The following is a 15,601-nucleotide window of genomic DNA, read 5'->3' as shown; positions in this document are numbered from 1 at the left end:
GAATATGACGTAGCCGAGCCAACCAGGGTGCTCCACGTGGTGAAGCGGCGACATTTTGGATAAATATTGCATTTCGGGCCCCCGGGTCCCTCCCGGGCACTCGGACCTTCGGGTGCTCGGACCACTCTTCTCCAGCAAGTCCTTCTCCTGCATGAAAAAGTTTGTCCGAGGCAAAATGCAAATAATATTATCCTGCAAAACAAAGTGTTAGCACAGTTTAAAATGAACAAGCAGAGTATTAACTAGATTCCGTCTCCTCGAGACCAGAATCTAGTCACGATCTCAACTTAGATATCTGAAATGGGTCTAAGTCGGATCGACGCCTAATGTTCCCTTCCCGGGAACGCGCCCTCACAGTCACTCCCCTCCAGTGACTTACCTTCACTTACCTACTAGACGTTTGGTTAGCCCTTCGACCCGTCTGGGCTTCGTGCCAGCTATCCGGTCAGCCCGTCGACCTAGCTGGACTTCGTGCCAAACGTCCAGTGAGCCCGTCGACCCATTTGGACTTCGTGTCAGCTATCCGGTCGACCCGTTGACCTAGTTGGGTTTCGTATTAGACATCAGGTCAGACGTCGACCTGTCTGAGCTTCTCCTGCACACTCGATCAGAGTGTTAGATAATGACAAAACTAACTTAACCTATTTTGTCATTCATCAAAACTTGAGTTAGACCGTTAGTGCTAACCACACCAACAAAAACTTCCATTCACATGTCTATCATTCAATCCTTTATGACATGTTAGTTTTGGTATGGTTAGCATTAACGGTCTAACTCAAGTTTTGATGAATAACAAAATAGATTAAGTTAGTTTCGTTGTTATCTACACTCTGACCAAGTGTACAGGAGAAGCCCAGACAGGTCATTGTAAGGAACATGTGACATGTTTCAAGTGAAAGAAGACCAGACGTTACAAGAATGAATGCCCATAGAGGAAATCCAAGAATCGAGAGGGGCGATTAAGGTTAGTGATTTTAAATTTTATGAAAAATCCTATTTTAGCTATGCATACTAGTAATAATTTAAATATTTTCGATTATGATAGCAATTTGGATATGCATTATAAATCTTCCATTGTTGATTCTAACAATTCACCTAATTCAAATTTAATTATCAAAAATCAATTAATGAATAAAAAATCAATTAATTTGAAATTAATTAAAAATAAATTGATTAATTTAAATAATAATCTCAAACTTAATCAAGACCTTGATCAAGTCAATAAAGACTAAGATCAAGTTGACACAAACCTTGGTGGGATCAATGAAAATCTTAATCTGACTAATCAAAAAATTAATTTTCAAGATAAATCAATTAATTCAGGATTAATTAATAATTTGTTTAATAAAGATAACCATGAATTAATCAATCCAAATCTAATTAATAATCCAACTATAAATAATTCAAATATAAATAATAAGAATTTAATCTATAAGAATTTTTAAAAATCAAATAAACCATTTTCAAAATTCACAAAAATAGAAAAACAGTTTTTAAATCTAAAAATCAGAAATTGAATTTTATAATTAAAGAAAACAAATCTTTGAATTTTGAAAAACATAATGTTAATTTTAAAATTTAAAATTCGGATAAAAATTAATTTTCAAATCTAAATTCAAAGTTTAAAAATTCGAAAAATCAACTTTTAAAATAAAAAAAAATGATAAAGTTCAAAGTTAAGAAATTTAAATAATAAAAATCAGCGTTCAACTTCAAAAATTCAAGTTTTGAAATGTAAAAATTCAAAAGAAAAGTTTTTAAAATTTAAAATTCTGAAAACAAAAGTTCTATAAAATCTGAAAACAAAATGTTGTTTTGAAACATAAAATTAGGAATCTCAAAAAGAATATTATTATATTATCTAAATCTTAAAATATAGACTATTTACAAGTCTAAGTTAAATTCAAATCAACAATTTAAAACTCATAAACAAAGTTACAATCACGCACCATTTAATTATGCAACAATCAATAAAATTTCACTTGATAAAACTAGAAATCTTAATAATTAAAATGTGTCAAAGTGGGTTGACACATTTAATATTAACACAAAATATATCAAATTGAGAATTTGATATATAATTAGAAACTAATATATTAAGTGTTTGATTGTTTTGACTTGAATGATGGCATGTTCAAATTGACATGCTCATGCATATCTTAATTAATTGCAATATGTCATGTCTCACATGCCATATATTTTATCCATGATTTTAATTGCTTATCTTAGAATAGATAGATAGGGAAAATATAGGACAAAAGATATAGGCTTGATTGATACTTGCATAACATAGTACCAAGGTGTGGCGAAATGATAGTATGTTAAGAAAACTTAGTCCAGATAGTCAGGTAGAGTAAGGAGTGTCATACTTGATCTGCTTAACTAAGTGAAACTAACTGAAGCTACCTACCACATCCTATAGTAGTTAAACCATTAGTTAAGTGTTCAATTTCTCGAACCAACTTTGTCTAAGGAATCAGTGAGTGGAACTAATCTTACTGTCTCCCCACTTTTATACAAGAGGAAAACCAAACCTGCTGGAGGAAAAGAGAAGATTAATTGCTTAGTGTGTGCAGTTGATAAACTATGTGGAGAATGATCGGAAATCGATGTATCAAATGTGTGCCAATATATTCTGAATTTTCCTAACCTGAAACATTCTCAATTGAACCTGCAACCATTATTTTGTCATATGATGTTCCTTCATTTCCAAGCTTATCATGGTCAAAGCATGTAACTCAAATGGATTAAAAATCTGAAACTGCCCAGTGTCACTACAAGAATAAGAAATCAGTAATTGGCAGGTTTAAGAAGCGGTTTTCATGGATTAAATTTCGAGGGAGTAAAGTTGCAAATAGGAATAGATCAAAAGCATGCAAGAACTGAGATCTTGACTCAAATACAAACCTGATTGTGGGATTGAAATGTAAGAAATGTAAGAATTGAATTTAATCTCCCATCAGCAGCAGCAAACTGCTTTGAGCCAAAGTTAAAATGCACTTCTGCTTAGTGAAAAGCTCAAAAGAAGTTTCTATCCTTTATTTGCCATTTGATATTATAGTCTTCCCAAGTTCCTTGAGATGAAAAATCTGGAAATTACTAGAATCAGATTCTTGAAACTAACATCCAAAGGAACTGACTTACTGAGTTTTAGAAATCTGGAGATACAACTGAATGCAGTACTGATGAATTCCTGAAATGTAAAAGCAGAAATGCAGTGCTAAATTCAGAGAGTGCAATGGATTAAAAGAATAGAGAAGAAAATAGATGAAAAAAAAGAGTGATGAGGAGGTTTGTGGAGCTGAAGCTGAAGTTACTGATTCCCAGGAGCTGCTGGACAGAGTAGATTAGTTGTTGGGTTTGTGCAATTGTGTGAATTCTGCAGAGAATAACCTGAATCTGATTTGAGCATGTTCAATTTCTGAATTTGATTCAGTTCAATTAAAGTGAGACTTCAGGTTAAGCAGGTTGCTGATTCTGTTATCTGTTTGGATAGCTGATGAACTGCTGCAATATCGGTTTAAGTCATCTAGGAAGGATTGTGACCAAAGGCTGCAGAAGTTGAAGGGTGCAGTATGATGGGAAGGGCACAGCAGAAGCTACAGCTGAATTCAGAATTTAGTCTTCCATTCTATTAGATTCTTGAAACTCCATTGATCTTGTATTCTAATTCTGATTTGCAGAATGGAACAACTGAAATTATAAAGTTGATTTCAGGAACTCTGAAGCTTTATCACCAGACGGAAAATAAAAATAAAAACCCTGTTCAGTGATCTGAAAATCCAGATGTGTTGTGATATCTACTCTTGCTGAACTTGGATTTTGTTGGAGTCTCTACTGCTAGCCAGGGGCGGAGCTAGGATATTGGTTGAGTGTAGGCAATAATAAAATATATTTAATAAAGTAAAACAAAATTCAATTTTGTAATTGTAATGGTATAAAATTAAAGATCAACAAAGACTAAGCAATATATAATAGAACAGAATATGATGCATAAAAGATTAAAAGTTGACATAATAATTAAACCGCAAATGACAAAATGAAAACTAACCCGTTGAGCTTGTCCAACCGGATTATCCTCCCTAATATCAAAAAAACTATCTATTCCACCATCTTCAAAAAGATTCTTGGTTATAAGATACACTCAAAAGTTGTTCATAATTTTCAAGCATCAAGCCAATACCATCCACATTGATGAAATCTGTATAGAAATATAGCTGCAAATGAATAAGACAAATTAGCACTTGCCATGAAAATTTAAAATGGAAAGCTAAAACTTATACTTATGAGTGATAACGTGACATATTCAGCAATTAGTAAAACTACATGATTTTTTAAAGAATAAATTCATTTCAAAGAAGAGTTGTAAAGAGTTTAAGTCAAGAAGCTAATTCTTTTATTAACAAAGCATACAATATGAAATCAAACATCACAACATAATTACCTTACAATTGTTCTTTTCGAGTCTTCATATTTTGAAACTTTTGTATAATAGCTTCATTATCAACCGTTAGAAATATATCTTTCTCTACATAGACAATAAGACTATCATTCATCCAATCGTCACTCATTCGATTGCGCAACCTGTCTTTCACAATTCTCATGGCAGAAAATACTCTCTCTACAGACGCAGTCGCAACTGGTAAAATTAATGCTAATGTCAAAAGTTTAAAAACCAATGGATACACCATATTTTTCTTTGACATAACTAACTTCTCTGAAAGATCACCGAGGTCTTTCAATCCTTGAAATGTTTTGTTAGAACGCATATCACATATATAAGTTTCAAGTTGATCATCAAGTACGAGAAGATCAAATCTTGAGAAATCTTGTGGATAAAACTCAGCCAGTTGCAACAATTTTTTCTTGTCAAAAGCTATAAAAGAGTTTTGTGGACACAAACAAGCTACACAAAGAAGTAACTCTGTACTTGCCTCTGAGAAACGATCATTTAATTCTTGAAGTTGCATATCAATAACACCATAAAATAAATCAACTCGATAGTGATGTAAATTTGTCACTTCTGGTGGATTACGATGGGGACGACCACGTGGTGCCCAACGTGTGAACATATCATCCATTTTGAGACAATCAATGTAATGTTGTTGACAAAAATAGTGAACCTTTTCTAAAAATGAATCCCAACCATCTTTTCTCATATTTTGGAGTCGGTGTTTGCATACTTATACCAAATCCATTGCATTTACAATATCCTGGTCTTTCTTTTGTAATGCCGTCGACAATTCACTCGAAATCCCTAAGACATGTTTCATCAAGTGTAGATTGAATGCAAAATCAAATGAAAGTATTGACTCCAATAAATTAAATGTCTCAGTTTTTTGATCAGGAGAACTGGAATCATCTTCTGAAATCATTTCAAGCACATCACTGACAGCAGAGAACATAGAAATCAAAGTGTTCAAAGAATTGTAATGTGACCCCCAACGTGTATCCCCAGTACGTTGAAGGGTAGTTTCTTGATTAAGCCCTCGACCACTTGAAATTTCACCCCTCTCTAGTTCCTCAACAATAAAATCTGAATGTTTCTCCTTAAGAAGATCAGAACGTTTGCAGGATGATCCAACAACATTTACCACATCACTAACAATACGAAAGAAATTAGAAATTGGAAGATTTTTCTTGGCCACGGCTATAAGAGCTAGTTGAAGCTGATGGGCAAAACAATGTATGTAAAATGCACATGGGTTCTCCTTTAAAATGAGTGCTTTTAGACCATTAAATTTACCTTGCATATTACTTGCTCCATCAAAACCTTGTCCTCTCACATTAGATATGCTCAAATTATATTTAGCGAACATCTTATCAATAGCATCTTTAAGTGAGAGTGCTGTAGTACTAGAAACATGTTCAATTCCAATAAAACGCTCATTTATATGCCCACTACTATCCACATAGCGCAAAACAACTGACATTTGCTCCTTCATTGACACATCACGAGATTCATCAACTAAAATAGAGAATAATGAATTACCAATATCTTTGATAATAATATTAATTGTTTCAATTGCACAAGCCCTTACTATATCCTTCTGAATATCCGGTGATGTTAACTTGCAATTTTTAGGAGCATTTTTCAATATCACGTCATTAATCTCTTTATTATGAGCACCTAAAAACTCCAGTTGAATAAGAAAGTTACCTGGATTAAGAGAACCTTCAGTCTCATCATGACCCCGAAATGAATTCCCTTGTCGTAACAGAACTCTAATACAATCAATCGAAGCAGTGAGACAGATACGATAATCACTTCGCATTTGCTTTGACTGTTTGTGCAAAATTGATTGGATGTGCTCATTTTGATTCATCAAAGCTTTACAATTCATTCGAGCTTTATGATGTTCACTATCATGTTGGCCAACATGAATATTTAATCTATCTTTACCCTTCCAATTTGTGAATCCTTCGCTAACAAAAGTCTCTCCTCCTGCTTGTTTTCCCTTAGTTGTCTTGAAAAGATAACAATACAAACAATACGCCACATCTTTTTCTATACTATACTCAAACCAATCGCCAAATTCCTTTAACCATGAAGGATTCAACCGTCTAAATTGGCTTCAAATTTTCGTTTTGGGAATTCGTAACCTGAAGGTTGACATGGGCCTTTTTGTAAATATATCCTTCGAACTTGATCTCTAATGTTAGCATTATAAGAACAAATGGGAATCCTTTGTCCAGGATCTGCTGGTAGTTGTGAAAAATCAAATTCTCCAACTGTAACATTTTCAGTATTTTGTTCTTCTGGTTCTGGAGCTTTTCTTTTAAAAAATCTATGCATTGTAGACATAGTGATTTCCTAATATAAATAAATAAAAAATACATTAACAATCCAAACTTAAACAAAATTATCAAATTATCAAATTATATATTTAATTAACATAGCATAGATTTAATATTTATCCATACTTTTTTACCCATGCTGCCGTGCACAGCCTTGTATATGAATAATTATTACAAAAGAAAAAAAAATTCTCATAGTTAACTATCACATTAGTGGGCAGTGGCCGTAGTTGTTAATTTTGTAAGCATTATTAGCATATAGTAGAAAACAAAAAAATATATAGATAGCTTTTTATTGAAAATTATTTAATAAAAATATATAGATAACTTTTTTACCCAAGCATAGTTCGCCGTTTTTTTTTCGGAACATGAAAAAAGCATTTAGGTTAAGGCCTTAAGGGTTACCTTGGGTCCTTGGGCTTCTTAGATTGCTATGGAGTGCGGCAGCAAAGGAGGAAGATGAAGTCGAAAAGGAGGCGGCGGCCGCCGGCCGGCGAGGAAAGACTGACTACTGAAGAATGAAGATGGGTATTTCGGGAGGCGTTTGTGAGGTTGCCGCAGCTTGCAGGAGTGTAGCCGACTGTGTCGTCGCACATGATACTTTTCTCCCAACCATTGGCGGAGCTTACACGGGCCCAGTGTGGGCAGTTGCCCACACTGGGCCCGGACAAAAAAAAAATATTATTAATCATATTTTGCCCTAAGTCAACCCCATTAAACTAATTGCTCTCTGCCTCTCTAATCTTGCGACGAACGAATTCTGCAGTCTCCACGCCGAACCTGCAGAGGGCCAGAGGCCCAGAGGAACACCGAACACGACTACACGAGTTGGGAGAAAAGTATCATGTGCGACCACACAGTCGGCTACACTCCTGCAAGCTGCGGCAACCTCACAAACGCCTCCCGAAATACCCATCTTCATTCTTCAGTAGTCAGTCTTTCCTCGCCGGCCGGCGGCCGCCGCCTCCTTTTCGACTTCATCTTCCTCCTTTGCTGCCGCACTCCATAGCAATCTAAGAAGCCCAAGGACCCAAGGTAACCCTTAAGGCCTTAACCTAAATGCTTTTTTCATGTTCCGAAAAAAAAACGGCGAACTATGCTTGGGTAAAAAAGTTATCTATATATTTTTATTAAATAATTTTCAATAAAAAGCTATCTATATATTTTTTTGTTTTCTACTATATGCTAATAATGCTTACAAAATTAACAACTACGGCCACTGCCCACTAATGTGATAGTTAACTATGAGAATTTTTTTTTCTTTTGTAATAATTATTCATATACAAGGCTGTGCACGGCAGCATGGGTAAAAAAGTATGGATAAATATTAAATCTATGCTATGTTAATTAAATATATAATTTGATAATTTGATAATTTTGTTTAAGTTTGGATTGTTAATGTATTTTTTATTTATTTATATTAGGAAATCACTATGTCTACAATGCATAGATTTTTTAAAAGAAAAGCTCCAGAACCAGAAGAACAAAATACTGAAAATGTTACAGTTGGAGAATTTGATTTTTCACAACTACCAGCAGATCCTGGACAAAGGATTCCCATTTGTTCTTATAATGCTAACATTAGAGATCAAGTTCGAAGGATATATTTACAAAAAGGCCCATGTCAACCTTCAGGTTATGAATTCCCAAAACGAAAATTTGGAGTAAGCCAATTTAGACGGTTCAATCCTTCATGGTTTAAAGAATTTGGCGATTGGTTGGAATATAGTATAGAAAAAGATGCAGCGTATTGTTTGTATTGTTATCTTTTCAAAACAACTAAGGGAAAACAAGCAAGAGAAGAGACTTTTGTTAGTGAAGGATTCACAAATTGGAAGAGTAAAGATAGATTAAATATTCATGTTGGCCAACATGATAGTGAACATCATAAAGCTCGAATGAATTGTGAAGCTTTGATGAATCAAGATGAGCACATCCAATCAATTTTGCACAAACAGTCAAAGCAAATGCGAAGTGATTATCGTATCCGTCTCACTGCTTCGATTGATTGTATTAGAGTTCTGTTGCGACAAGGGAATTCATTTCGGGGTCATGATGAGACTGAAGGTTCTCTTAATCCGGGTAACTTTCTTATTCAACTGGAGTTTTTAGGTGCTCATAATAAAGAGATTAATGATGTGATATTGAAAAATACTCCTAAAAATTGCAAGTTAACATCACCGGATATTCAGAAAGATATAGTAAGGGCTTGTGCAACTGAAACAATTAATGTTATTATCAAAGATATTGGTAATTCATTATTCTCTATTTTAGTTGATGGATCTCGTGATGTGTCAATGAAGGAGCAAATGTCAGTTGTTTTGCGCTATGTTGATAGTAGTGGGCATATAAATGAGCGTTTTATTGGAATTGAACATGTTACTAGTACTACAGCACTCTCACTTAAAGCTGCTATTGATAAGATGTTCGCTAAATATAATTTGAGCATATCTAATGTGAGAGGACAAGGTTTTGATGGAGCAAGTAATATGCAAGGTAAATTTAATGGTCTAAAAGCACTCATTTTAAAGGAGAACCCATGTGCATTTTACATACATTGTTTTGCCCATCAGCTTCAACTAGCTCTTATAGCTGTGGCCAAGAAAAATCTTCCAATTTCTAATTTCTTTCGTATTGTTGGTGATGTGGTAAATGTTGTTGGATCATCCTGCAAACGTTCTGATCTTCTTAAGGAGAAACATTCAGATTTTATTGTTGAGGCACTAGAGAGGGGTGAAATTTCAAGTGGTCGAGGGCTTAATCAAGAAACTACTCTTCAACGTGCTGGGGATACACGTTGGGGGTCACATTACAATTCTTTGAACAGTTTGATTTCTATGTTCTATGCTGTCAGTGATGTGCTTGAAATGATTTCAGAAGATGATTCCAGTTCTCCTGATCAAAAAACTGAGGCATTTAATTTATTGGAGTCAATACTTTCATTTGATTTTGCATTCAATCTACACTTGATGAAACATGTCTTAGGGATTTCGAGTGAATTGTCGACGGCATTACAAAAGAAAGATCAGGATATTGTAAATGCAATGGATTTGGTACAAGTATGCAAACACCGACTCCAAAATATGAGAGAAGATGGTTGGGATTCATTTTTAGAAAATGTTCAGTATTTTTGTCAACAACATTACATTGATTGTCTCAAAATGGATGATATGTTCACACGTTGGGCACCACGTGGTCGTCCCCATCGTAATCCACCAGAAGTGACAAATTTACATCACTATCGGGTTGATTTATTTTATGGTGTTATTGATATACAACTTCAAAAATTAAATGATCGTTTCTCATAGGCAAGTACAGAGTTACTTCTTTGTGTAGCTTGTTTGTTTCCATAAAACTCTTTTATAGCTTTTGACAAGAAAAAATTGTTGCAACTGGCCGAGTTTTATCCACAAGATTTCTCAAGATTTGATCTTCTCGTACTTGATGATCAACTTGAAACTTATATATGTGATATGCGTTCTAACAAAACATTTCAAGGATTGAAAGACCTCCGTGATCTTTCAGAGAAGTTAGTTATGTCAAAGAAAAGTATGGTGTATCCATTGGTTTTTAAGCTTTTGACATTAGCATTAATTTTGCCAGTTGTGACTGCGTCTGTAGAGAGAGTGTTTTCTGCCATAAGAATTGTGAAAGACAGGTTGCGCAATCGAATGAGTGACGATTGGATGAATGATAGTCTTATTGTCTATGTAGAGAAAGATATATTTCTAACGGTTGATAATGAAGCTATTATACAAAAGTTTCAAAATATGAAGACTCGAAAAAAACAATTGTAAGGTAATTATGTTGTGATGTTTGATTTCATATTTTATGCTTTGTTAACAAAAGAATTAGCTTCTTGACTTAAACTCTTTATAACTCTCCTTTGAAATGAATTTATTCTTTAAAAAATCATGTAGTTCTACTAATGCTGAATATGCCACGTTATCACTCATAAGTATTTTTTAGCTTTCCATTTTGAATTCTCATGGCAAGTGCTAATTTGTCTGATTCATTTGCAGCTATTTCTATACAGATTTCATCAATATGGATGATGTTGGCTTGATGTTTGAAAATTATGAACAACTTTTGAGTGCATCTTATAACTAAGAATCTTTTTGAAGATGGTGGAATAGATAGTTTTTTTTATATTAGGGAGGATAATCTGGTTGGACGAGCTCAACGGGTTAGTTTTCATTTTGTCATTTGCGGTTTAATTATTATGTCAACTTTTAATCTTTTATGCATCATATTCTGTTCTATTATATATTGCTTAGTCTTTGTTGATCTTTAATTTTATACCATTACAATTACAAAATTGAATTTTGTTTTACTTTATTAAATATATTTTATTATTGCCTACACTCAACCAATATCCTAGCTCCGCCCCTGCTCCCAACTCGTGTAGTCGTGTTCGGTGTTCCTCTGGGCCTCTGGCCCTCTGCAGGTTCGGCGTGGAGACTGCAGAATTCGTTCGTCGCAAGATTAGAGAGGCAGAGAGCAATTAGTTTAATGGGGTTGACTTAGGGCAAAATATGATTAATAATATTTTTTTTTTGTCCGGGCCCAGTGTGGGCAACTGCCCACACTGGGCCCGTGTAAGCTCCGCCAATGCTGCTAGCTTTGATTGCTGAAGAATGCTTGAAGATTTAACATGGAAACGATTCAACAGATGCACATCAGGGGCTACACCAAAAATCAAAATTCAGTCTTGCTAATTTGCAGTTCCTTGGAGATTTCTGAATTCCTGAACTTGACGCTTTGACTTCCTGAATTCCGGAAGAGAACAAGAGGATTGGCACATGGAATTTGAGATGAGAGAACTTTATGCTATTATTGCTAACCTGAGTTGAAAGATCGAGAAAGGTATTTTAGTGTTTCAGGCAACTCAACCCTCTCCAGCCGGCCGACCCGAACCAACAATAGAGTGGTAATATTCTAAACAAAGACGAATATCACTAAGTTTCTCATGAAGATATTCTTAAAATTCAGATACCTATAAGAATTAAATGAAAAAAACTAACATAACTATTAATTTATACTAAAATACTAACATAAACACAAATATCATATACTCACTACTACTTCAAAATTATATGTTGGAGAGTTATAATGGTTAAAAGTCATTGTATTTGTGCTAATAGACAATAAGTGAAAGTGTATTCTATCACTAGTAATAGGTATAAAAATATGCCTAACTCCTCCATCTTCCATATCCATTTTTATGAAGTGTTGTGGAAGTCTTCCACAAACATTATGATGTTGACTGTAATTGTGCATAAATATATAATTAACCAACTAATATAACATATTCAATCATGATATATTACTAGATAATTTTAGTTCCTTACAGTGAACCTAGATGAAGAATATACAGACTTGTTATATGACCTACTAGATGAGGCCCTCCTAAATAGAATTGAACAATAGATATCAATTAGCTCACCGATTGTAAAAATAGAACCATTTACACTATATAAGAAGGAAGTCATAGTTGAACAAAAAGGTGCATCATGCAAAACAAATTTGAAAGTAGGCCTCTAAGGAAAATCAATTGTAAATTATTAAACGTGTAACATAATTAAATAACTATATAATGAGGGCTTGAAACTACCATACTTTATTTTTTTTTCAATGTATAAAATAAATAGACAACATCTTCATCTTATTTTTTTCTTCTTAGGAGACTTAAATTATTTCTTGACATACTATCATTAAGAAAAAACACATATAATTAGTAATTAAAATCAAAATACTCAAAATACTTGATGTGAAAATACAATCTTACAACAATGACTCCCAATCTCATTTTTGTTAAGCTTAACTATCCTTGTTGCCTCTTCTTATTGACCTCTTCTTTAGAATTACCTTCAAAAATTGAGATACTAACTCTTTGTTATTGCAAATTATCCACATCAATTTTTTTTCTTTCCCCCTTCCCCATCCAAAACAACTTTTACTTCTTTTATATTTTTTCAACATTGCTTTTTGATACCTCAATCAATTGTACTCCTTTCCATGTCATGTTTATGGAAGGATCGAAGATTTCTGTCTTACTCCTCTTCCTCTAAGGTACCATCTTGAGGCATATAGGACTATCAATAGTAGCATCTCTATAATTATAGTGACTTCGGTCACATCTTCTCCTAGTCCTGGTTTTAGAAGCAACTAGTTCAAGATGAGGATCCACTACATGGTCACTTGGTTCAGACTGGATACCTTTATCTTCTATCATTTTAAGTAATTATTTCACCCTTTTATTTATTTGAATATTTTTTTATTATTAGCTCCTTGATTTAGTTTTGATGAATAATGCAGTTACGACATTCACTATTACTAGGGTATCTTGCTTCTATACCAAGTAATGATGATGTCTCTAATGGATGCGAAAAATCATCGAGATAAGGAAGATTTTCAACCAATATATTTTCAAAATGAGTAGGGACTAGCTCAACAATAACTTATCAAAAAAAATAAAATTATTTAGAAATTGACCATAACTTAGAAATGAAGAAGAGCTTTGGCATAACGGTAAAGTTGTTGCTATATGACCAAAATGTCACGAGTTTGAATCCTGTAAATAGCCTCTTATAAAAAAAGTAGGGTAAGGTTGCGTACAATGGATTCTTCTGTGGGACCCCGTATGTAGGAGCTTCGTACACCGAGTTACCCTTTTTTTTATTTAGGAATTTACAATGAAAGAAAGTTAGGTGAAATTCTTGATATTTACCTCTCTAGATGAGATTTAGCTCAACAATGCCCTAACCTTACTAATATATATAGGAGTAGTCATCCACTTATTTATCCATGTCTATTCAATATTATAATATGATCTCTGATTGAGACATGCTCCAAAAATCAAACTTATTTCATAAACTAAGTATTACATACATACTAATGTCATCCATATAAAAAATCAAATTGACTAGCAAAAAATAATTTATAGCCAAAAGACCCACAAATCCCTTTAGGTAAGGAAGTGAGATGGTTGTTTGATATATCTTAGAGAAATAAATTGATCAATAACTTCAACTCAATTGAATCTACCTAGATTGTCAAAAACATGTAAATCCCTTTAGGTAAGGAAGTGAGATGGTTGTTTGATATATCTTAGAGAAATAAATTGATCAATAACTTCAACTCAATTAAATCTACCTAGATTGTCAAAATCGTCAATAATATCTAGAAGATTTATAGGAATCTTATATGTAATAGAAGAAAACAACACACAAATAAATATATATACAAAATATACAATTTACAAAATACTAAAACATCATCATTTACTTCAATTCTATAGGACTATATTTAAAGCAACTCAATTTTTGATCTAGTAGGTTCTTTTTTTAAAAAAAATAATGAGCAAGAAAGAGATCACCGTATGCATTAGTTGAATTCATAGGAACTTAAACATCTTTGTCTAGAATACCAAGCAATAGAGACACATCTCTTCTGGTGAAAGTAACTAGAACACTTGAAAATCTAAAATATTTGAGATGTTGAATTCCAACTATGAAATATATTCACTAATAGATCCACAATTTACTTAATATCTTATATATCTAAAAAAAATAGTAAAGGTGGTCTGTTTAATGATATCTTTGTGTCTATCATGTAAATGAACAGAATCATGCTGCTTTCCTTTACTTATTGTACAACCAAAAAAAATATTAAAGTGACTTAAAACAATAGTCCATTGGAATTTTTGCCAACGCCTACAATTTTAAAAAATAAAAATTAATAAATGAAAAAAACCAAATTCTCACATTCCTATCAATTTGACGATGCACAAAGTGTGGTTACTGTAAGTATCCTGGGTTGATTTTGATACGATCAGCCAAGTTAATTTAGTTCATGATTATTTTTTATGCCTTGTGCCTAAGTGTGCAAGAGCTTAGGAACACAAAAAGTCAAGCGAAAGACACAACGGATGAGAAGGATGACATGGGAAGTGAGTCGACGGGCTTGGTACATCCGAGTGATGATAAACTATGGAAGAGTATACTGGTGGAGCGAGGACACGCACAACAATCCGAGGGACGAGAAGTCAGGGGGGAAACCTGCTTATAGAGAAGACTGGAGTTGAGTTCGGGTGAGCTTAATTCCAAACAGCCTAAGCATCACCCAAACAAGCATGGGAAAGAGATTGTTCAAATGAATAGTGCTCGGGATGCCTCCAATGGCTTTGGAGGCATCTTAAGCTTCGGTAGAGAAGTTGTTGCATTCGAGACCCGAGGTGCCTCAAATGTGCCTAAGGCGCCTAGGATAAAAAAGCGAGAAGGCACCTTGAGCGAACTCGAATGTACCTTAAGCAGAGGTGTGAAGGCACCGTCAATCCTCATGAAGGTGCCTTTTAACGTGGCAGAGACGTTGGTGACTATGCCACTAAGGATAAAACTTTAACCGCACTAGAGGCGTCTTGGATCCTTTTGGAGGTGCCTCCAAGCCCCATCAGCCAACGGTAACATCATCTCAGGAGACTATAAAAAACTCCATGGAGTTAGGAATTTAACAACAATCATTGTATTGATTTTCCAAGCTTTTTTTTGAGCATTCAAAGTTTGTAAAAGGCTACTTCGCCTGCACGAAGGAGATTTTTCTTAGTGAAGCTTATAATTGTCTTAGATTAACAATCACCTAGGTTGTAACCAAGTAAATCTTTTTATTCTCTTACTTTATTTTTGTTATTGATTTTAATGTTAATTATTTGTGCTTAATTAATTTGACTATCCTTGTTAAGTAAACGTAAAAATTTTGATTAACTTATTTTCAGGACTATTCACCCCCTCTAACTGGTCTAATA

The 15,601-nt window shown here is 33.9% G+C and overlaps 2 protein-coding genes across 2 annotated transcripts; one reads left to right on the top strand and one right to left on the bottom strand.

Annotated features, from left to right (window-relative positions):
- Positions 1-4,115: 4,115 nt before the first annotated feature.
- Positions 4,116-6,344, bottom strand: LOC121999745 (zinc finger MYM-type protein 1-like). The gene is made up of 2 exons (XM_042554385.1): positions 5,190-6,344; positions 4,116-4,217 (listed from the first exon to the last, which is right to left on the bottom strand). Exons 1-2 carry the CDS (start codon positions 6,342-6,344, stop codon positions 4,116-4,118), a joined length of 1,257 nt encoding a protein of 418 aa, XP_042410319.1.
- Positions 6,345-8,240: 1,896 nt separating this feature from the next.
- On the top strand, positions 8,241-10,106 carry LOC121999744 (zinc finger MYM-type protein 1-like). The gene has a single exon (XM_042554383.1). The coding sequence runs from the start codon at positions 8,241-8,243 to the stop codon at positions 10,104-10,106; it is 1,866 nt and encodes a 621-aa protein (XP_042410317.1).
- The last annotated feature ends 5,495 nt before the right edge of the window (positions 10,107-15,601 follow it).

Source organism: Zingiber officinale, chromosome 7A, assembly GCF_018446385.1.
Source record: "Zingiber officinale cultivar Zhangliang chromosome 7A, Zo_v1.1, whole genome shotgun sequence".
NCBI classification, from domain to species: Eukaryota; Viridiplantae; Streptophyta; class Magnoliopsida; order Zingiberales; family Zingiberaceae; genus Zingiber; species Zingiber officinale.
The sequence above is the reverse complement of the archived record's forward strand: the minus strand, read 5'-3'. Positions and strand labels throughout refer to the sequence as shown.

Coding starts and splice junctions, on each gene's coding strand:
- LOC121999744 (XM_042554383.1), top strand. CDS start 8,241: ATGCATAGATTTTTTAAAAGAAAAGCTCCAGAACCAGAAGAACAAAAT.
- LOC121999745 (XM_042554385.1), bottom strand. CDS start 6,344: ATGAATTGTAAAGCTTTGATGAATCAAAATGAGCACATCCAATCAATT. Junction 4,218..5,189: donor TTGTAAATGCAATGGATTTG/GTATAAGTATGC, acceptor ATTCATTTGCAG/CTATATTTCTATACAGATTT.